Source organism: Lepus europaeus, chromosome 6, assembly GCF_033115175.1.
Source record: "Lepus europaeus isolate LE1 chromosome 6, mLepTim1.pri, whole genome shotgun sequence".
Lineage (NCBI taxonomy): Eukaryota > Metazoa > Chordata > Mammalia > Lagomorpha > Leporidae > Lepus > Lepus europaeus.
In genome coordinates this window covers 75461767-75485303 of record NC_084832.1, presented here as the reverse complement: position 1 = coordinate 75485303, position 23537 = coordinate 75461767, and the positions used below count along the sequence as shown (strand labels likewise).

At 43.7% G+C, this 23537-nt stretch overlaps 1 protein-coding gene across 2 annotated transcripts in view; it reads left to right on the top strand.

Annotated features, from left to right (window-relative positions):
• Positions 1 to 23537, top strand: part of FRY (FRY microtubule binding protein) — a 512138-nt gene that overhangs the window by 425826 nt on the left and 62775 nt on the right. For both annotated transcript variants that reach the window (XM_062194404.1, XM_062194403.1), the window contains 10 exons: positions 654 to 852; positions 2394 to 2515; positions 8345 to 8532; positions 9857 to 9951; positions 11311 to 11918; positions 12753 to 12850; positions 13185 to 13355; positions 17263 to 17403; positions 19773 to 19952; positions 22160 to 22321. In XM_062194404.1, the coding sequence (XP_062050388.1) occupies positions 654 to 852; positions 2394 to 2515; positions 8345 to 8532; positions 9857 to 9951; positions 11311 to 11918; positions 12753 to 12850; positions 13185 to 13355; positions 17263 to 17403; positions 19773 to 19952; positions 22160 to 22321 (1964 nt within the window). The remainder of the gene's footprint in view (positions 1 to 653; positions 853 to 2393; positions 2516 to 8344; positions 8533 to 9856; positions 9952 to 11310; positions 11919 to 12752; positions 12851 to 13184; positions 13356 to 17262; positions 17404 to 19772; positions 19953 to 22159; positions 22322 to 23537) is intronic.

The following is a 23537-nucleotide window of genomic DNA, read 5'->3' as shown; positions in this document are numbered from 1 at the left end:
TGTTAATCACAAATGGAGTGGGGAAAAACATAATATTTGTATATATAAGAGATCTTCAAAAAGTTAGTGAAAAGTGCATTTTATGACAAAGTTATGGATGGATTTCAATTTTTGCACCAAAATACTAATCTTTCAAATCAAATTTTCCTTGAACTTTTTGAAGTCCCTTTGTACTATATTTCTTTGAATATCATGCAACACACTTTATTAATATACATATATTAATATACATATAACATTTAAGTTTCTAGGAAAATTGACTCAAAAACACTAAATATGATCTACTCATCAGCCACTAGGTGACGGTTAGCCTCAAAAAGCATGATCATGTTCATTTACAAGTAATTAGTTGTTGAACTGTTCCTTGGGATGGCCTATGCACCCGTGCAAACACACATATTGCTTTCTTTCATGGAAATCATCAACTAAAACATCCGAGTAGAAAACAGCAGATCACATGCTAGTTTCTACAGTAGCACAAGTGATTTTGTGAACAAAGAAAAGCTTTCCAATCTCACTTAATGATAGCCATTGCCCAAATCAGATGTTTTCTGCCCCAAATATCAATAACCGCACACTTGTGTTTACCCCCTTTAGCTTCATCAAGCGTGCGGACAGTCAGCCTGCCTAACACACAGCCCTTCTCCCACCAGGTGGCCTTGACTTCCTGAGAGAGGACCAGTCCTCCCCAGTGCCAGACTCAGGGCTCAGCTCCAGCTCCACCTCCTCCAGCATCAGCCTGGGAGGCAGCAGCGGGAACCTCCCACAGATGACACAAGAGGTAGAAGATGTGGACGCGGCTGCTGAGACGGACGAGAAAGCAAACAAACTCATTGAGTTTCTGACAACCAGGTAACACGGGCTTGGGCCGAGGCGTGCTGCCATTTTCCTGTGGGTCTTTAGGAAGAGTGTCAACACTCCAAACCACCCAGATGGAAAAGTGGCCCTGGAACTCTACCCAAGTCCTGTTTCCTTGTCTACATTGCATCTATGGAAGTCTTTGTAAAAGGTACACCTTGGTAAAAGTTGTCTCGGCTCCCACTGATACGGCAGTTGATGGATGGGGAGATTGCAGGTATAATTACACTGCAGCAGATGGAGACAGGAGCTGGGAGCACCCCGTGGTGAGCGTGACTTTGTCTAGAGGAGCTGCCAGGATCTGGGAGTTCCGAGACTTGGCAAAGACCGGCGCTCTGGAAACCAAGGATATTAGCCATAGTCGACCCAGGAGCAGCTGCGGAGGGGACTGTTGTCTGCTCATGTGGTCCAAAGAGTCCTTTGTAACTGGAAGGCAGAAATCAGAAACAATAGGAAGCATGATAGGAAAGGACTCAAGCTGATAAATCAAAATCCAGGAAAAATACTAGCAAGCTGTCCTGGTTTCTTTCTTTCTTTCTTTCTTTCTTTTTGTTTTTTTGTTTGTTTGTTGTTGTTTTGTTTTTTTTGTTTTGTTTTGTTTTGTTTTTCAGATCTTCTAATTAACAATTTAGCTCAGAAGGCTTCAAAGTTTCTAGCATCCAAAAATGTATTTGTGTAAAGGCCTTGCTTCCTATGGCCTGGGGGCATGCTCTCCTTGCTCAGTGAGTTACCATCTGGAAATGTAGTCTGTTTATATGTCTTATCTCTTATCTCACAAGATTTTTCTTTCTTCAGCGGATGCATCAATTATTGCAAACACTGGGGCAAGAGCATTTGCCTTTTCTCACTTAATGATTCAGGTTATGCTATGCGCCTCTCAGCTTAATATGGGATTTAAGATGCGGGAAGCTTAGGAAGGAGGCTGCTGGGCCCTCCACACAGTGTGTGCACACATGCGGGGTGCTTCCGGGACCTGAATGGTTTGTGGAGAGGAAAGACAGTTGTCACCACTCACTGTCTGCTTCACGTGTCGGGAAATTCAGTTCCCCAAAATCCTCTCGCTTGGCTGCACCTCATTCTTATTGTTGAAAGCCAAGCGGATGACAGAGGCTCTGTCTTCAGTGTGGTTCCGCGGTGTCTGGCAACTTAATGATGTGATCTGCTCCGAAGCCTTATCTCTACAGATGCTAAGATGTGAAAATTGAACCTGCGTCTAAATCTATATTTCATTTAACATTGTAGATCATTTTGTTTAACGCATATTAACAACTACAGTATGGCAAGCACTATTCTGGTGAATTGGGAGGTTTAAATTTTATAACTACATGTAATGTAAAGCCTAAAAAAAAATGCACCCTTATATTTAGCCGATATGTTTTGAACATGCTGGTAAGTTTCTTAAGACAAAAATATAGTCCCAAACTAATTATTTAAAAATTTTAAAAATATATTGTACCTTTTGCATTAGAACTGCATGTATGATTTTTAAAAGTCAAATTAAGTTTTCTTGATGACATTTTGTGTGTTTTGTTTAGGGCATTTGGTCCGCTTTGGTGCCATGAAGACATCACTCCCAAAAATCAAAATTCAAAGAGTGCTGAACAGCTCACTAATTTTCTACGTCATGTTGTGTCTGTATTTAAAGATTCCAAATCAGGTACCTCATCCTGTTGGTTCAAATCCCTCGTTCACCATTTCTCTTAATGGAGCTCACTCTCCCTTTAGGACTAGAAATATTATATATGTGGTCCTAACTCTTGGCATCTCCTGGCATGTATTCATATGAGGGAGTGTGGGGAGGAGGTTAAAGCTCTTGGCAACTCTTGGCACAAATTCATATGTTAAAGCTCATTGCCAGGCATAAAACCAGGCCCCGCGTGAGCAGTGTCTCTGGGTGGGCCATCCTTCCATCCAGGGTCAAGCGGAGGCAAGGTGGAGGGGACATGAAGAACTTCAGTGTCATTCAATGTGATGGGCACAGCAAGGGGCAAAGGCTTCCAGAAAGAGGCCAAGAGTCTCCTGTGAAAAAATCAAGGTCGTGTGGTTTGGCTGGGAGTCAAGACCCTCACTGCACTAGTAAGACTCATGGTAGGGTGCGACCTCAGAACCACCCAACTGGAAGAGACCTAATGAGGAAGAAGAGGATGAGTGATAGGCAGGGAGGAGGGATAAATAATAAGAGTAAGACGGACTAATATTCAATGAGAACTTACAATGTATCAGCAGCCATTTCCCCATGAGTTACCTTTCACTTGATTCCTTGAATGGACAAAGTATTGAAAAGCTGCAAGTGTTGCTGAGGAGGGGGAGAAATCAATGCTTGTGCATCGTTGGTGGGAATTAAGATGGAGCTGCTTTGGAAAACAGTATGGTAATCCCTGAGAAAACTGAAAACAGAATTACCGTATGATCCAGCAGTTCTGCTTTGGATTATATATCCAGAAGTGGAAAGCAGAGACTTGAAGGATACGCGTGCACCCCTGTTCTCTGCAGCATCATTCACAATTGCCAAAAAGGGGGAGGCAACCAAGACGCACCAGTGGAGGGATGCAGTGTGCGCCCACAGTGCAATTCTACTCAGCCTTAAAAAGGAAGGGAATTCTGCTACACGCTGCAGCACAGATGAATCTTGGGCTATCAGGCCAAGTAATGCGCCAGCAGCAAACAGACGAATGGATGATTTCACGTAGAGGAGCTACGGAGAACAGTCAAATTCACAGAGACAGAAACTGGAATGGTAGCTGCAGGGTCTGAAGAATGGGGGCACTGAGGAATTGTTTAACGGGTGTGAAGCTTGAGAAGATGAAAAAGCTCTGAAAGTTAGCTGCACTGCGATGCTGAATACATTTAAATATTACTGAACTGTATGCTTAGAAATGCTTGTTGTAGTAAATTTTAAGTTACATGCAGAAAAGCTCATTTCAGGTACTGCCTGAGTGAAAATTAGTACGTGTGTGTTTGCATTGTGCTTTATCAAATAACTTCCCAAGCTTGCTTGTTCTTGTTAAACTGTGCCCGTACCAATTTTGTTTAAATAAGGCCATGAGAAATAAATCTCACTGACTTACCTGTACAAAGCAGCGAAGGGTGAGTGTTGCAGAGTGATGGGTTAAGCCGCCAGTTGGGAAGCCCACATCTAATCAGAATAGTGATTCAGTCACAGCTACTCTGAGTTCAACCCAACTTCCTGATAACACACCTGGGAGACAGTGGGTGATGGTGCAGTGCTTGGGTCCTTGCCATCCACGTGAGAGACCCAGATGGATTCTGGGCTCCAGACTTTGGACTGGTCCAGCCTGGAATGTTGCAGGCATTTTGGTGGAGCAAACCAGTGTATGGAAAATCAACCTCTCTCTCTTCCTTTTTCTTTCTCTCTCTCCCTCTCGCTGTCTCTGTCTCCCTCTGCCTTTCCAATAGATGAAAATAAACAAACTTTTTTTTAATGTTCAGCATGGTTAAATATGGCGTTGAAATGGTCAAGCTGTTTTGTTTTTTTTTTTTAAAAAAAGGTTTGGTGATAAAGCACGTTTAGCTTTAAAAGCGCTTGCTAGCAATTCCTGTGCAAATGACCATTCAGTATCCTGACACAGAATGAGTGCTATATTAACCATCATAGCATCGTATTTTTTAACTGTTTATCCTCAGCCTCATTCCTTTCAGATCCAGCTTGGCCTGGGCTGATTTGTGTGTGAAGTTTAAACTCCGTTCCTCAGCATGATGTAAAAACTCTCTCTACAGATTTTTTTCACACCACGTTGGCAATACTGAATGTAGTTTGCTGGCTTTCCCAGCCACTCTTAATAGTCAGAACATTTTGCAGATTGAAGCATTCCAGATTAGCCACATCTCTTTGTAGTACCATAGAATACCTATTTAAAAACAAAAAATGCTGATAAACTGAAATAAGGAATAGGATCGTCATTTAATCTCCCCTTTGGAATTTGTTTGAAATGTTAGAACTTCAAAAGTCAAATCGAACATAGCCCAAAGATAAAATACTGTTTGTATGTGAAGCATTTATTTCTCTAAAACCTTAATTGTATGACGATAATAAAAATGAACACATGTATGAATGTCTTATACTGAATTCTCAGGTAGTTCAGGCTGCCTAAGGTTCGAGCATTTGGCACCTTGATCAAGCTATTTTTAACCATGGGCTCTCCTTGTACAACCTGCTTTCTGCCTGTTTCCACTGCACACCACACACAGTGTGCTCCTGGAAACTATATTCCTCACAGTAGCATAGCAGCTGAGACAAACAGCCCCCAGAGCTCAGAGGCATAGCACCAACCCAGGGTATTCCTGGACTGTGTAACAGGTGAGCGAGGTGATTGGCGGGTACCCTTCACGCAATGTTTCAGGGACCCTCCAGCCTGAAGCCGTGTTGCCCTCTGAGCTCAGAGGCCATAAAGCCCTCCTCCAGCCAGCAAGTGGAGGTGCAAGCACGAGGCGGGGGGAGGGCTACTGGGGATGAGTCCATACACCCAGCTCAGTAGGTTGTCCAGTGCTTCTCCCTACATCCGCTGGCCAGAACTGAGGTCCATAGTCACAGCTAAATGCAAGGAAGGCTGGGAGATAGAGATTCAGTGTAGCTGGAAGGAAAGGAAACCTTCTTTTGCCAGAGAACATTGTCGCAGTGCCTGGTGGGGTTCTGTAGAGTTTTTGCCTTGGTTTGATGTTCATTACAGTTTAAACCAGCTTTTGCTCATTGCCAGAGGCCTCACTCCCTCATATAAAAAGAGTAAAGTAGGAAAATATGTTTTGAAAAACAAAGATGTGAAACCCTTTTTGAAACATGGTCCATTCCTAAGTTGTGGACTGCTTATATAGGTTCAGTGCTGTATGTAACCCTCTGAAGATGTCCAAGGCCATTTTGCAGGACCCTCTGTGTGCTCTGCAGGACAATTTAATTAGATAGATAGTTTGATTGATTGATTGATTGATTTGAAAGGCAGAGGCAGAGAGAGAGAGAGAGAGAGAGAGAGAGGTCTTCCATCCGCTGGTCCACTCCCGAAGTGGCCACTGGGCTGATCCGAAGCCAGGAGCCATGACCTTCTTCTGGGTCTCCCACAGGGGTGCACAGTCCCAAGGACTTGGGCCATCTTCTACCACTTTCCCAGGCCATAGCAGAGAGCTGGATCAGAAGCGGAGCAGCCAGGACTTGAACTGGGACCCACATGGCATGCCGGCACTGCAGGTGGCGCCCTTACCCACTATGACACTGCGCCAGCCCCAGGACAATTTTCTTATACTGTAATCTGTCTTTCGGGCCAGGAAGCCAATGTCATGCAATAGCCCAGGGGTCCACTTTCCTGTGACATCCAAATGTGACTCAGAGCCCCCAGGTTGTGGTTTCACTGGGTCCTTTATCCCCGTGGTTTGAGTTTCTCCTTGCTGAAAGGCATGGCAAGAATTCAATCATGAGGTTTATCTTACATTTTCTTTTTTTAAGTTTTGGGTTATTCATTTGAAAGACAGAATGAAAGAGAGGATCAGATGGAGAGATAAAGAGATCTTCCATCCTCTGGTTCGCTCCCCAAACAGCTACAATAGCCAGGGATTGGCCAAGCCAGATTATCCAGGTCTCCCACATGGGTGGCAGGGGCCCAAGGACTTAGGCCATATTCCATTGCACACCCTAAGCTGCAGCAGATTGTTCAAGCACTTGTGTCTGTGCTACCCATGCAGAGGACACAGATGGAGTTCCTGGTCCTGGATTTGGACTAGCCCAGCCCCCAGCTGTTGCAGGCATTTAGAGAGTGAACCAGTGAATGGATGATTTCTGTCTACCAATCAAAGAACATGAAATACAAACTTTTAAAAGTACAGAATGATATAGAAAAATAGAAGTAATAAATAATAATACATTTGGTTACACAGGTGTGTGTCAGACATCGTATTAGGTACTTATAGATGGTTTAATTTTCACAATAAGCCTATGAGATAGATGCTATTGTTCTATTTTTTATTATTATTTTTATTTATTTTATTTTTTTTGACAGGCAGAGTGGACAGTGAGAGAGAGAGAGACAGAGAGAAAGGTCTTCCTTTGCCGTTGGTTCACCCTCCAATGGCCGCCGCGGCTGGCGCACTGTGGCCAGCGCACCGCGCTGATCCGATGGCAGGAGCCAGGTGCTTCTCCTGGTCTCCCATGGGGTGCAGGGCCCAAGGACTTGGGCCATCCTCCACTGCACTCCCTGGCCATAGCAGAGAGCTGGCCTTCTATTTTTAAAAGGATTTATTTATTTACTTGAAAGAGCTACAGAGAGAGTGGAAGATAGATCTTCCATCCACTGATGCATTCTCCAAATGGCTGCAACTTCCAGGGTTGGTCCAGGCCAAAGCCAGGACCAAGAGCTTCATCTCGGTATTCCACGTGGGTGACAGGCGCCCAAGTCCTTGGGCCATCTTCCACCACTTTTCCCAAGCCATTAGCAGGAAGCTGGACCAGAAGTGAAGCAACCGGCACACAAACTGGCACCCATATGGGATGCTGTTGTTGCAGATGGTGGTTTTACCTGCTGTGCCACATGCCGGCCCCCACAGATGCTGCTGTCTACAAATGAAAGATTAGGAAATAGGCTTATAGAGAATGCATCTGTTTCCCAGAGTCACAAAGCCCCAATTCAAAACCAAGGCCCTCTTGCCCCCATGGTCTCTGCTTTTTTTATAATACATTATGCCTCCATAAGATTTATTCAAAATTTGGGCATTTTTTTAATGTTTATTTATTTCCATCTGCATGAAAGGTGGAATGACAGAGACAGAGAGGCATATTTTCTTTTTTTATATATAAAGATTTATTTATTCATTTGAAAGAGTTACACAGAGAGAGGAGAGGCAGAGAGAAAGAGAGAGAGACCTTCCATCCGCTGGTTCACTCCCCAGTTGGCCACAACGGCCGGAGTTGCACCAATCCAAAGCCAGGAACCAGGAGCTTCCTCCAGGTCTTCCACAAGGGTGCAGGGATCCAAGCACTTGGGCCATCTTCTACTACTTTTCCAGGCCACAGCAGAGAGCTGGATCAGAAGTGGAGCAGCCAGGACTTGAACTGGTGCCCATATGGGATGCTGGTGCCAGGGCATTAACCCGCTGCACCAAAGCGCTGGCCCCAAATAGGCTTATCTTCTATCTGCTGGTTTATTCCCTTAGTGCATCCAACTAACAGGGCTAGACCAGGCCAAAACCCAGACCCCAGAACTCCATCCAGGTCTCCTACTTGGATGGTAGGAGCTCAAGTACTTGGGCCAACGTCTGCTGCTTCCCCAGATACAGCAGCAGGAAGCTGTCTCTGAAGCTGAGTGGCAGGATCTCAGATCAGCACCCTAATATAGGATGCAGGCATCCAAGTGGGAGCTTAACCTGCTGCCCACAACACGTGCCCCTGTGTTTATTTTTAATGAGTAGCTCTTTAAACTCACAGGTAACTGTGACGCCTGAAGGTGCAGGGTGGAGACCAACCGACTCTCTGGTTCTTCTGGCCTAGGTTTCCACCTGGAGCAACACCTGAGCGAGGTTGCCCTGCAGACGGCGCTTGCAAGCTCCTCCAGGCACTATGCTGGCCGATCCTTCCAGATATTCCGGGCCCTGAAGCAGCCTCTGTCGGCGCATGCCTTGTCTGATGTTCTCTCGAGGTTGGTGGAGGTGATTGGAGAGCATGGAGATGAGATTCAGGTAAGGACAGAAGTCCACTGAGGTCATGCAGCGGGAGCTGGCTCATCACAGTGAAGGAGTTATTATGACTACCGCCTTCTCTTGAGCCCTCTTTGACCAACTATTCCAGCCATTTGGAACATTTTTTTTAAAAATGAGGTTGATTTTTACATTGACCAAACTACCCCAAGGTGAACATTGTTCTAGAAATGCAGGGGGTGGTACCTCTCTGATGCCAGCCAATAATGAAATCCCTTGGAGGCCCCTTTCTTGTAGCCACTGTTGGTTTTATTTAGCAGGTGTATATGTTGAGGGATGGGCGAGGAGAGTTTAATTGTGTATTGTTTTTGCCACAACCTAGGATGCAGGGGTCTCCATCCTGTCAGTGCAAAACACTGCCCTCCTTTAAGCTCAGCCTTCATTAGGCTGGCAAGAGCTGAAAAAGGAAATGAGAGTGAGTGCCACAGCAAGCCTGGACAGCTTGCAGGTTGGAAGCCACGGGCATTACAAACCCTGAGGCTCAAGTCAAGCCTTTCTTTTCCATCAGAAAAGCACCTGCATCTCGGGAAGCCTGCACGTCTGCAGGCTCTGCCTCTTTTTTCTCCTGATCATCAGAAGTGCTGTCTGAGACCTCACGGAGGCACAGCTCTCCTATACCCCACCTCTCAGTCTCTGGTCTTCAGACATTGCAGTTCTGTATCTCAAACGTCCATCTTCTCACCCAGCAGGAGGCCACATTAACTCCTCCCTGTAAGGTTTCCACCTCTGGGGCAGAGTTGTGGCACCATAGGTTAAACCACCGCCTGTCACATCCCATTCCATATGAGTGCTGGTTTGAATCCCAGCTGCTCCGCTTCCAATCCAACTCCTGCTAATGTACCCGGGAGAATAGATGATGGCCTATGTGCTGGAGCCCTGGCCTCCCATGTGGCAGACCCAGATGGAGCTCCAGCCTCCTAGCTTTGGCCTGGCCCAGCCCAGCCAGTGCAGCCATTTGGGGAGTGAACCTGCGATGGAAGAGCTCTTTCTCTGTCTCTCTTTCTCTCTCTCTGTAACTCTGCCTTTCAAATAAATACAATCAATCTTAAAAAAGAAAAAAAAAAAAAGTCTATCCTTGAGAAGACCTAGGGAAATAAATCTTTATGAGTATCTGCTGATCCCTAAGCCATCAGAATTTCCTAAGTGGCCCTTAATATTTGTGTTTAGGCTCATAAATTAAAGCAGCAATGGTTGTCTTGCTTTCAGTGATATTAATTCTTGGAGTAAGTTTGCATTGTTAAATTTATCTTCAGGAAGTTCACAGTGGCAGGAACAGCACAAAATGTTATCTTTGCATGTTTGGCAGGGTTATGTAATGGAAGCACTCCTTACTTTGGAAGCTGCTGTGGACAACTTGTCTGACTGCTTGAAGAACAGTGATCTCTTAACTGTATTATCTCGGTAAGAATCATTTTAATGACATTTTTATATTAAATAGACCGTAAGTGAATATGCGGGCTGTCCTAGACTTTGGGCAAAGTTTAAAGAACAAATCTAGTTTTTGAAGATTATTTGTGACCTGAAAAGTATAAATGCTAATTTCTTAAAGAACAAAACAAAAATAAAACACACACACACATGCACACATGTACACACAGATGACACAGGATATAAGTACTCTAAAACATCAGAAAAACAGATACCAAATGTTATCTCTGATACAAATATTAATGATTTTTCTATTTTTAAGTCTGGGTATTTTTCAAATGTTATATAATCATATTTATTGGTAAACAGATATCATTTTTAAATAAATATATACCATGCTCATCTAAAACATTATTATAAAAATAGTTGGAATAAATGTTGACTTTACTTAAGAACACCTACCTTGCAATCTTTTTGTTTTCTCCTGCTAAAGTTTGGTAGCAGATTTTAATTCATCCATTATCCCATATTTTCTTTGTGTGATTGAGCTCATCTTGCTTGACATTGAGTCAGTAATGTTGTTTTATACCCCACTGGGCCTTGTTTCATTTTTAAATTGAGCATTTTTTTCATGGATAATCTTGGTATGATTTCTAATATCATACATAGTTATGTGAACCTACAGATTATCTAAATCAGTAAAAAAAAAATGGCAAAAATAGTGATAGAGTTTTATCTTTTCATCACAAATAGACAGAAATCATTTTCATTTTTATAAGGTCAAAAAAAGAATTCCTTTGCTTTACTAACTCCTTTCCAGATAACAATTTCCATTTCTGCCCTCATATCAGTCAATCAACAGAATGTTTAAGTTTGCAACTATAAGGTACATTGTATTTCATGGTTACTCTTAACCCAAATTCAAACAAACACTAAATGCAAGATCAATCAAATTTTAAGGCCAACCCCTGTTTTCTTGCAGCAGTGTGAAACATCCAGCCCACAGGCTGTATAAGGGTCACCAAATCATCCAGTCTGGCCCTGCCAAGGCGACTGAAGGCAGGACTCGAAATTCAGTAACATAGCAGGCTGATTTTTAAGTTGATCATTTTGTTTGGCCCATGAATGACGTTGTAAATATCCATGTGGCCCTTGGCAGAAAAAGAGTTCCCCACCCCTGCTGGAGTTTCAGTAAGTGAAAGTCAGCACAGGGTTCTGTTTTGTTGGTTAGAGTTAACCTTGTTGTGTTTTCTGTAGCTTTCACAATAAGAAAAAGAAATTGAAATTAGTATTCCCGAAGAATGGCTTCCCTTTGTTGTTTCTTAGTGGGCTTGAAAATACTGGTTTTCGCCCAAGTACACTGTTGTTAAACCTGCTTGTTTTTATACCCAGCTCTTCATCACCAGATTTAAGCTCCAGTACTAAACTGACAGCAAGCAGAAAGAGCACAGGACAACTAAATGTGAACCCTGGAGCTGCCAGTGGCAGCCCCACGACCGCAGAACGGAGCCGACATCAGAGAAGCTTCTCTGTGCCCAAGAAGTTTGGTGTTGTCGACCGATCCTCCGACCCACCTCGAAGTGCCACGCTGGACAGAATCCAAGCTTGTACCCAGCAAGGCCTCTCCTCAAAAACCCGGAGCTCGTCCTCCTTGAAGGACAGTCTCACGGACCCATCCCACGTGAACCATCCAACCAACCTGTTGGCCACCATCTTCTGGGTCACTGTAGCCCTGATGGAGTCTGACTTTGAGTTTGAATACCTGATGGCCTTAAGGTTGCTGAATAGACTGCTAGCACACATGCCACTGGACAAAGCCGAGAACCGAGAGAAACTCGAGAAGCTGCAGGCACAGCTCAAGTGGGCTGACTTCTCAGGGCTGCAGCAGCTGCTGCTCAAAGGCTTCACGTCTCTCACTACCACGGACCTAACCCTGCAGCTCTTCAGTCTGCTGACGCCCGTGTCCAAAGTCTCCATGGTGGATTCATCCCAAGCCATCGGTAAAGCCGACATCATTCGTTCTCTCGCAATTCTGGTGGTTGCTGCCATCATCGTGAGCCTAATGAGATCATCTGTGCTTGACTGCTTTCAGCAGTTCTGCTTAGAAAGGGTTATTTGGGAATAGTTTGGCTTTTTCTTGAATATTCTACATAATGTAACCCTTTATACTACGTTTTTGCTAAGCAAGAACATAAAAGAGGCAGAAATTATAAAGTATCAGAGATTTTGTTGTGCTGTACAGATCAGATCGCCGGCACTGTTTGCTCCTTCCATTGCTCTTCAACAGACATTTCCCTACCTCTCTTTTTTCTTTTCTTCTTACCTCAAAACCTTTTCTTTTTCTTTGTCATCTTTTTCCTCTTGAAAATTTTTCTTGGCTCCTGATTGTTTTGAATTAAGCCAAATCAAACAGACCAGATTTTTAATACCATGGCATAAGGCCTAGAATTTATGTCATGGTACCAGAACTTAGCACAGAGGTACCAAGCCATTCTTCATTTGTGAAGAGTTCAATTACATAACTAAGAGTTCACTAACTCTACATCTTCTCACATAAGTTATTCTTGAAATATGTTTTTGGTAAGCTCGGTTCAGTCTCTGCTGGCCATCACAAAATAACCAGTCTAGCTTAAAACTGCAAATCTACTTCAGTGCCTCCTTGCTAACTGGTGGCATTGGGGTTGTACTTTTATTTGTGCATTTTATGTTAAATTACCTTAAGCTGATTCAAAAGACTGGGTATCAGCTCAGAGTAAAACCTGTAAGTGCTTTTTCACCGTTGACGAGTGAAACGTGCTACGTTCAGCCATCTCATGGTGTCTTCTCTAATCCAGGGTTTCCGCTGAATGTCTTGTGTCTGCTGCCCCAGCTGATTCAGCACTTTGAAAACCCCAATCAGTTCTGTAAGGATGTAGCCGAAAGGATTGCTCAGGTATGCGTTTGGGTTCCACTTTCAGGCAAATCCACCCGGGCTTTCTGGAAGGCAAATGCCAAGCATTTCCAGGCCCAGAGAAGGCCTGACATCACTGGCATTGTACAGCTCTGAGTGGTCGATACAAACTGTCTTGTTCACTTATTATTTTAAAAATAGATGGAAATAATTTATGAAAATTTCATAGCTAATTACTAAGCTAAGCACTTCTGTAGGTGCATTAAAAAGTTCATCAATCTACTTTCTAGACTTCTAGAATTTACAGCAAAATTGCTAACATATCTTCCGTTTCAGCTCTAATTTTTTTCCCTAATTGATTTTCTTACCTTAAAAGGTTTGTTTAGAAGAAAAGAACCCCAAACTTTCCAATCTTGCACATGTTATGACTCTCTATAAAACACACAGCTACACAAGGGACTGTGCCACGTGGGTCAGCGTCGTCTGCCGATACCTTCACGAAGCCTATGCTGACATTACTTTGAATATGGTCACCTACTTGGCAGAGGTAAGCTTTTAAATGAGGGATAAAATCTTTTATAGCTTCCTTGAGTAAAGACATACATATATGGAACTAATAATATACTCTTAAGTTTCATGTATTGAGTTCCTATTATATACTAACACAGAAGCTAATAGACACAGACAGAAAGAGTCTACTCCCCAAATGCCAGGGCCAAAGTCAAGAGGCAGGAACTCAGTCCAGCTCTCCCACATGGGTGGCAGGAACCCAAGGACCTGAGCCATCAGCTGCCTCCCACAATGCACATTAGCAGGAAGCTGGACTCAGGAGCAAAGCTGGGACATGAACCCCGACACTCCAACATGGGATGTGGGTGTCCCGAGTGGCATCTAAACCCCTAAGCAAAATGCCCACCTCTAACAGAATCCTTTTAATCCTCACAGCAGCCTGTGAATGTAGAGACCAGTGTAATAAAGAATCTGAGACGTAGCCAGGTTAAGTAATTTGCCTTAAGTTTAAAGCAGCAGAACAAGCCTTTCAACCTGGACACAGCTGCCTGCAAAGCTTCCCCTTCTCCTAATTAGTACATTAATACCTGTCAGTGCATGGTAGAGAGGAGACTATTTTATCCTCATTATTCCCTGGGTCCAAATCTTATTAAAGGAGTTACTGCAACTTTACAGGTTTCATGGTTGCTTGCTCTGAACTAATTAACAGCATCCATTCTGAAATCAACTTTTTAACCTTTGCCTTTTATGTTTCTTTTTTAAACTAGAGTGGAATCTTTGTCATCATCCAAATGTAATTCTAGCACAATTGTTCAAAACCATGACTGTGACTTCCACGTCCATTGGTGCTAGAAATGCACTGCATATTGGGCAAGCGATAAAATGTATTCCATGTAGCATTCCCAGTCTCCAAGTAGTACACAAGGTCGTGCAGTTTTCATTGATAACAGCTAACTTCTTTTAGATGCTCAGTGTTAACTTTTCCTTCAGGAGTATGCGTTCATACCTCTTGTTAGGATCTGCTCCAAAGAGATGAAGACAACCTATCCTGTTTTTTTTTTTTTCCAATTATATTGCCGATCCACGTTCCAGATAGGTTAATAAAAGCAGCCATCTTTTCTCTCAAAGGCTCCACAAAACTAAAAGCATCTACCTAGCAGAGAGTAGACACCCCCCTCTAACAACGTTATCATTGACCCTGCAGGCTTTTGACTTGCAAAAAATGATTGCATTCAGAGTATAAACAGCCAGGATTACTTTGCTCCTTCTACACTGCACCCCTGGCATTTTAAAGAACATCTCATAAGTATCACTCTGTGCTTTTTTTAACAATCATCTGATCATACCAGTTCCCTCAAGCGTTACTGAGGCAGAACACAGATACCTCAACCCAGAAGTAGCACTGAGAACCCTTGCAAACGCCCTGCTTACAAGTCAGGCAATGCCTGTTTCTGTGTGTGTGTGTGTGTGTTTAAGATTTATTTACTGGCTGGCGCCGTGACTCACTTGGCTAATCTTCCGCCTGTGGCGCCGGCACCCCAGGTTCTAGTCCCAGTTGGGGTACCAGATTCTGTCCCGGTTGCTCCTCTTCCAGTCCAGCTCTCTGCTGTGGCCCCAGAGTGCAGTGGAGGATGGCCCAAGTGCTTGGGCCCTGCACCCACATGGGAGACAGGAGGAAGCACCTGGCTCCTGGCTTCAGATCGGCGCAACGCACTGTCCGTAGCAGCCATTTAGGGGGTGAACCAACGGAAAGGAAGACCTTTCTCTCTGTCTTTTTCTCACTGCCTAACTCTGCCTGTTCAAAAAAAAAAAATTATTTACTTTACTTGAAAGTCAGAGTTACACAGAGAGAGAAGAGGCAGAGAGAGAGAGAAAAGTCTTCCATCCACTAGTTCCCTCCCCAGTTGGCCGCAACAGCCAGAGCTGCCTTGATCCAAAGCCAGAAGCCAGGAGTTTTTTCTGGGTCTCCCACATGGGTGCAGCGGCCCAAGGACTTGGACCATCTTCTACTGCTTTCCCAGGCCATAGCAGAGAGCTGGATCAGCAGTGGAGCAGCCGGGATTTGAACCGGCGTCCATATGGGATGCCGGCACTGCAGGCAGCAGCTTCACCTGCTACGCCACAGCACAGCCCTGGCGATGCCTGTTTTTAAAAGGTGAAGTATGAGATAGCAAGAAGACATTTCTTTGCATCAGTAACCATAAAACTTCAGTGACTCATGTGTTCTTTCAGATCTTAGCTTTGCACATACGTATGATTTTATGTAAGGTGTCAGTATTTCCATGGAACCTGTTCTGTTCACTTACTGTTTACTTTGTGTATATACTTCCACATGTTGATACAGCTCACATAGTGTGGTTTTGAATCACTTGAGAATCCTATCAGGTTAATGGACATTAATGTTGGTGGTTTGCTTAACATCTCCCTTTTGCTTTTAGTCAAAAATGTTTCGATTACAGATTATTTGGGGTATAGACCCTTTATCAAATCATATTTGATAAATAAATTTATCAAATAAGTAATTTTATTGAAACCATTATATCAAACAATATCAAATGATTCTACACTTCGTAGGGTAAAGTATCCAAAGGACATGCATATGTGGATATATTATTTAGTTCTTCTATACTTTCAAGAAATTGGTTTTCATAAGGATTTTCTAAACATAAGATTACACCATGTAAATATTCCCATAAATTTTATCATCCATTTACTCCTTTTTAGTTTAATATGTTTTATTAATACTTTGAAATGATTTTCCCTAGTATTTCCTTTCTAATGGAGATTTTTATTTTCCATAGAGTATATTTATGTAATTACTTATTTTTTCATGAATTAACCATTCAGTTACTTCCTCTGACCATTTTGATGTAGAACTTCAGTGCTTAGTTGGATCATTTCTATCAATCTTTTATTTTGCATAGTAAACTTTTATCATGTCATCTGTTGTATGTATTTTCTCGTTAATTTGCTTTTCTTTTGAGCAATATCAGTTTTTTCCCAGATTATAAAAGCAGTATAGGTTCATAACAGAAAATTTGAAAGACACAAAGTTTTTTAAGGGAGAAAGCAAATCACCCAAAATTGTATTATCTAGAAACACTATTAACATATTTTTGGATTTCCTTCCAATGTCATTTCTGTATAGCACATTCACATCAATATTGGCCTCATCTGTTATATAAATAATTGTATATCCATCATCTTCCATGTAATATTATCTGATATTAACACCAAATATTACTATGAATATGAATAATCAATGTTAATGTCATTCTATTAACTACATAATAATTCATCAAATGATTTACTATCAAGTTATACATGCATTTCCCTAGTGTTCAAAATTTAAATTGCCTGTGGAGCTATCTTGCTTTGCTTTGTGTATGATTCTTTTTTTAGCATTATAAATAATGCCGTGGGGGCGGATGTTTAGCCAGCACAATTAAGACACCAGTGAGATATCCTCATACCACACCACGATGCCCGCTTCAGCTCCCAAGTCCAGCTTGCTGCTAATGTGGACGCTGGTTAGCCAGCATTGTCTGCTCAAGTAGTTGGGTTCCTGACACCCACAGGGAGACCCATGGGAACTAAGTTCCCAGCTCCCAGCTTCAGCTGGCCCAGTCCCAGATGTTGCTGGCATCTGGGGAGAGAACCAGCAGTTGGGAGAGCTCATCTCTCACCTTTGCCAGTGGTACAGCTGACCGATTACATATTCCAGCATATTCCTGGTGAGACTCAGTGGTGCTTTCTGCTTTCCGTGAGGTTTCCTCTCTTACACGTCATTGTGTGGACTGATTCATGCAATCAGGCTCTTGAGAACGCCTTGGTTGCCTCTAAGGAAGTGTGCAGTGGGAAAGGGGTTGGCGCTGGCAGGCTCCCCGTGGCCGTGGCCGTGGCGTGTGCGCAAGGCTGACCCCCGCTGCTCTTGGCTTCCGCAGCTGCTGGAGAAAGGCCTCCCCAGCATGCAGCAGCCCCTCCTGCAGGTGATCTACAGCCTGCTCAGCTACATGGACCTGTCCGTCGTTCCCGTCAAGCAGTTCAACATGGAGGTGCTCAAGACGATTGAGAAATACGTGCAAGTGAGTATCTGGATAGCTTCACCCCGGAAAGACTGTAGCGTGTCCCTGGCTACAGAGCGTGGGGGGCACCAGGCCCCCGTGCGTTCCTCGTGTCCATGACACACTCCGAGCAGAAGCCTAAGGAAAGGCCCTGGTGCATTTCTGAACTTCAGGGGATACAGTTCCACCTGCTGGGGCTGCCAGGCTGAACCCACACCTGACTGGGAGGGCAGAGCCCAGATTGCATTTTTAGTGTCCCACGTGGAGAAAAAGGAGGGTTGTATGAATGAGTGCCAGGTTCCAGGCCAGGTTTCTCAACATGGGAAGAGTTGGGAAGATGTTAAAAAATCACCTCGTTAGAGCTGAAAAAAAGGTTAGGGAAGTTGCATGAATACACTTGAAAATACCGCAGCGAACAAACAGAATCTGTTGGGGAGATTAAGAACGGTGACAAAAGGAGAGATTCATGGACGTTGGTTAGCCAGCATTGTTTGCTCAAGTAGTTGGGTTCCTGACACCCACATGGGAGACCTGTGGGAACTGGGTACAAGGGGTTTGTTCTACTACCTTCTCTATTTCTCTTGTGTATTTTAATATTTCATAATAAAAGAAATCTCTCAAGTTAAAAGCAAGAGAAAACAACAGAGGGATCCCAAGATCTCAGTTAGTAAAGAGTAGAGCTAGTATGTGAACCCAGGCTCACCCGGATCCAAATCCAGAGCTTTCGTTTGATTGAAGCAGGCAACCTGCTGCAGGACTCTGGGTGAGCAGCCACAGACACCCCCAGGGCTTCTTCACAGCCAGGCCTTGAGACTACCAGGAAAAGTACAATAGAAATAACTTGGAAATATGCAAAGCTCTAGTGCCTGGAGGTGATTCTGAAACCCATGACCACAGACTGGAGAAGGGGAGCCCGCGGCCCTGGGAGCAGTGCAGAGACAAGTTCAATAGCACAGACACCCATTTCTCTGCATCTCTGTTTTCCAGAGTGTACTTCCAGTGTTCCAGAATTCAAGGGCATATGTGGGGGTTTCTCTAAGCTCACTGGCAAACGCATGCAGTGTAAATCTTAGACTTTACACCTTTACCAATCACATTTCTTACGGAAATTATTTTCATGCTAAAAGTGTTTCCAAGCCTCATTTTATTTTTCAAGCGACCTTGTGCCAATAATAGTTATGCCATGTGGTAGACATTACTAACAGTTTCTCCCCTCATCTCCCTCACAGGAGACATAGGGCCAGTTCCCTTCTTTCCATGAATCGTTTCATGGTTTTACTGGGCTGTGTCTTAGGCTCTGTGGGCCATCTCTGGCACTTAATGTCTCACCTTGCATGGTAGCTAATTTCATATCCACACCATGACCTCCCTTTGCAAAATTTGAAGGAATGGGTTTTACTTCATGTGCTTTTACTCCAAAACCCAAAGAAAAAACAATAGCACTGCCTTTTATCAAGTTGGTTTATCTGTGTTCAATGGTTTTATAGGAGAAGCACCTCTCCCGAACCCCAGTCTAAATGGAGGTTGTCAGGGAGACAGCAAGAAACGGTCAAAGCAATAGTTGGAATTGAGGCAAAGCAGTACAGGATGCGGACACAGCACAGGTAGAGGCAGATGCTGAGAGCTTGCTTGGTGTGGAGAACTCCAGTGGCCGCCTAGGGGAGGATGACCCCTGCAGGCCAGCTCGGTGAGTGTAGGTGCCCCACCAAGTCCATCCACCAGAGGGAGCCCTTGATGCAGGTTAGGCAGGAATGTGGCGTGGCCTGAGGCGTCCTGAGAGATTCCTGGGTCTGAGCCACTGCAGCAGAAAATAGAAGCCAAGAAGCCAATGAAACAGTCCAGGCAAGGCAGGAGAGGCCTCAGCTGAGCCAAGGCCACCAGGAATGGAGCACAGGGAACCACTTATCGGGAAGGAAGTAAAAAGAAGAGTTAAGAACACCTCTCAGATTCCTGGGCTAGATAATGAGCAAGATACGAAGTGAGAAGAAAAGAGAGATCCACACACCCAGGCAGCCCATGGAGCAGCACGAAGAGCCAGGGCCACGGGAGAAGTCTCAGGGAAACCGGGAAACTGGAGGTAGGGAGAACTTTGAAAAACAAGGAGCAGTCAATGTATAATGTGCATTGGGGGCATTTATTTATTTATTTTCAAACTTAGCAAACATTGCACCTCATCATTGTAAACTTGTATTTATTGGAATAGGGACAAAATTGCTCCTTTCTTTCTTGTCTCCCAAATGCAGCTCATGGTAGGCATCAGTGGTCTTTTTGTGTCATTTGCCTTTTACTTATATTGGAACTTCCTGCACTGTGTTAACTCCGTGAGTATGAAGTTTCTGTAGCCGGGCGTCGGCTGTAGGATTCACCCTGGAATGTTTTGTCACCTGCAGACTGTTCACTGGCGAGAAGCTCTGAATATCCTGAAGCTGGTGGTGTCTCGCTCTGCCAGCCTCGTGTTGCCTTCCTACCAGCACAGTGACCTCTCGAAGATAGAAATCCACCGAGTGTGGACCAGCGCTTCTAAAGAATTACCTGGAAAAACCCTGGACTTCCACTTTGACATTTCAGAGGTACTTGGCTGTGATAACTGTGTCTGTGAACTTTAGAAAGAATCTATAGTGGCGGAGGTCAAAAATATTGCCTGTAGAAAGGAATACTGATTTTTACACCTTTTTTGTTTGAGAGACTGAAAGAGATAGAGCACTCTTATTTGCTGGTTTACTCCCCAAATGCGTGCAACAGCCAGGGCTGGGCCAGGCCTACTCTGGAAGCCAAGAACTCCATCTGGGTTCCCCATGTGGGTGGCAGAGACCCAACCTAGTGAGCCACCAGGGTGCACATCAGCTGGAAGCTGGGATTGAGGGTGGAGCTGGTATGAAACCCAGGCACTGTGATAGGGGATGGATACGGGTGTCCCAAGTGATATCTTTTTTTTTCTTTTCTTTTCTTTTTTTTTTTTTTTTTCCAGCTGGTGTCTTAACCACTTAGGTCAAAGGTCTACCCCTTTACATTTCACTTTAAATAGATTTTTCAAGGCCTAAATTAACTTTTCTGCTTTTCAAAGAACATACTGTCATATTCACTGCACTGTTAAATGGCAGCTTTTAAAATACAAACTAGCCTCAGTTATATAAAATAATCGTTTGAAAGATATTTAAAAATGGAATGAACTTAAGCATGTTAAGCCATGACTTTAACTGAGTCTTTAATCTGGCAGTTCTCATGCCACAGCTTTTTAGCCACAGCTTTTCTCCTGTCACTACAACCAGATCAGCCAGTGCCTGAGATTCACAGGAATAAGAGATTCACCCGGCTGCTGCTTTCCCCGGGTCACACAGCTTTTTAAACAAGATGAGCAAATCTTTGCCTTGATGAAGGAGAGGCAGGAAACATAGGATGTAAAATGGTCTGATTTTCCTGCTGGTCTGTGATTAATTACTATACTCTTAACAATAAAATAACTTGGATTTCATGTCTCTCTCCTACCCTGTGACCATGAACTCCCCAAAGCACAAACTGCATTCTATTCATCTTGATAACAGTGTCTGGGGCATGTTAGATCATTAATAAATAATAATGATGAATATTTCCAACCTTGCTAAATGAGTAAATTCACTAAGAAATAAGCCAGATCTGTCTATCTTGTGCTATTTAAATAGGTTATATGCAGGTTAAGTTCCCTGATAAAAACAGAACTCACTGACCTTTTATCATTTTGCTATTCAGGATAAGATACTATTTTGCTGCTATTGTTACATCTACATCTATATTTAGTCTGTAAATAATATTAAAGTTTCAATTCAACCCCTGACCATTTTAACTTTGTTTCTTTTAAATTGTTAGGAGGGAAAGCTATGTTAACTTTTAATTTGACTTTACTGTGTTCTGAAGAGGTGCCAAAAATACACAGCCAGTAAGCTGCACGCCCTTGAGACCCAGGAGTGCTCCATGGTGATGGGCATCAGCAGCCAGGTGTGGAGCCACCTGCTGCTTTCTGCTCCCTCCCAGGGCAGGCCCAGGAGCTGGTCTCTGCAGAGGAGACCTCCTTGGTCCTGAAGTTGGGGAGGTGCCACCTACCGGGCCACCACACCCAGGGCTCTCAGAAAGGGAAAGTTACAGTGTTGCCAAGTACCCGGCCCGGATTTCATTTATTTGAATAGCTGAGAAGGTAGAATATTTTAAATAAATAATTGAGAATATATAAAGATCGGTGACTTAAGGTTGGGAAGAAGGGAAGGAATTTTGGCTTCATGTTCTAACTATAAAAAAATTATGTATTTTATGAGCCAAACAAAGTACTCAAAGGCTACTATTATCAAGTAATGTCAAGAAGGGGAGAGGTTGATTATCCGGATTGGGTCAGTCCACACTGTGTGCATGTACTGAAATGTGACACTGCAGCCCACAAGTATTTACAATCATGGCTATAAAAATCTTAAGAAAAAGAGGTTATTTTAAACCTAAACCTATGAAGACTGAGTTTGCTTTTCTGCACACCTCGCTTCTCATTTTTGTTGGTTGTTTCTAGAGAATGTTGAAGAACAAGCAGCCAGATTTGTCTTTTGCTGCTAAAGAGGTGGGGAGAATATTGGAGATGCAAAATGACTCAGAATGTGTATTTGAACATTGGGAAAACTAAGCCTTCTTGTAACACTGAACTTCTCTAAGCTGACTTTTATCAAATAAGCAGTTCTTGGTTGTTCTAGGTAGAGCAATCCCATAACAGAAGTACTCATGAGATGGAAGAAATGTGTGTTTTGTATTCTTTCTTCTCAAGACACCGATCATCGGGAGGCGGTATGATGAACTGCAGAATTCTTCTGGGCGTGATGGGAAGCCCAGGGCCATGGCTGTCACCCGGAGCGCATCCTCCACTTCATCAGGCTCCAACTCCAATGTCCTTGTTCCTGTGAGCTGGAAGAGGCCCCAGTATTCTCAGGTATGCAATCCTAGACTCACAGCATTAGAAGGGAGGTAGGCAACCTATGGGGCCCAACTGCCCACCTCATACGAGATCTTTCCATTTGCCATCCCAGCGTTGCCCATCTAGGTCACATTTCCAGTGTAGTCTAAGGGAACTCATTTTGGTGAAATCTGAAAACAAAGTCCGATTCCTCATCTGATCGCCTTCTGACATTTAAAGAACTCTGGCTCTTCTTCCACTCACCCAAATGAGTTCTCATTTCTGCAAAAAACATAGCCTTGGTTCTCTGAACCAATTTGATGTCATAGGGCTGCACAGCCAAAGACCTCTCTGGCCGTCATTCTCAGAGCATGCACTTCAACCACGGTCTCCATGCACGGGATCTGCCACGCAGAGTGGAAGGGCTTGCTGGATTTCTCTGTAGTTCACTATCACAGCCTAGGCTGTGTGCACCTTACAGGTGACGGTGTCAGTGTGGAAGCCATCAAGCTTGCTGTCAAGTGAACCCTCTGCGTTTTTCAGGGGGCTTGTGGCGACATGTGATAGAAGTCGGCTGACAAATTACCTTTATGGAAAAGGAATGTTTTGACTCATCTGTGTTTGCTTCAAGCACAGAAGGACCTCGGTACTGTTATCAGTCAGTATGTGTGGGAGATGAAACCCTCGAGGATGCCAAAATCCAAGAATGTTCAAATCCCGATAGGACAGTAGAACATTTACTTACAACCTATGCATATCCTCCCGTATACTTTAAATCATCTGTAGACAACTTTTATTACCTAATACAGTATAATGTCTATGTAAGTAGTTGTTATTCTCTGTTTTTAGGGACTAATGGTAAGGATAAAAGACTCTACATGTTCAGTAGAGAGTTTTTTTTTTTTCCTCAAATATTATTGATCTATGGCTGGTTGAACCTGTGGATGTGGAACACATGGATATGCAGCACCGACTGTATGTAAATGTTGGGAACCGAGTCCTCAGACTCTCTCCTTCTCATAGTTCCTGCTTTGCCTTCCTAAAATCTTGGCACCGTGTTGGCTTCAATCCCAGGCAGGCTTTGTCCATGTGAGGCACCAGCCACCTATACCACCACATATACCAGGTCTTTGATGATTTCAGAAGAATGGAGGCCAGTCCTGGATAAAGCACTCTTATGAGCTGGGGCGGGGTGGGGGGGAGGTATGAGGAGAGGAGATTGCATTACCAGAAGAAGGTGACAAGGGTGCTG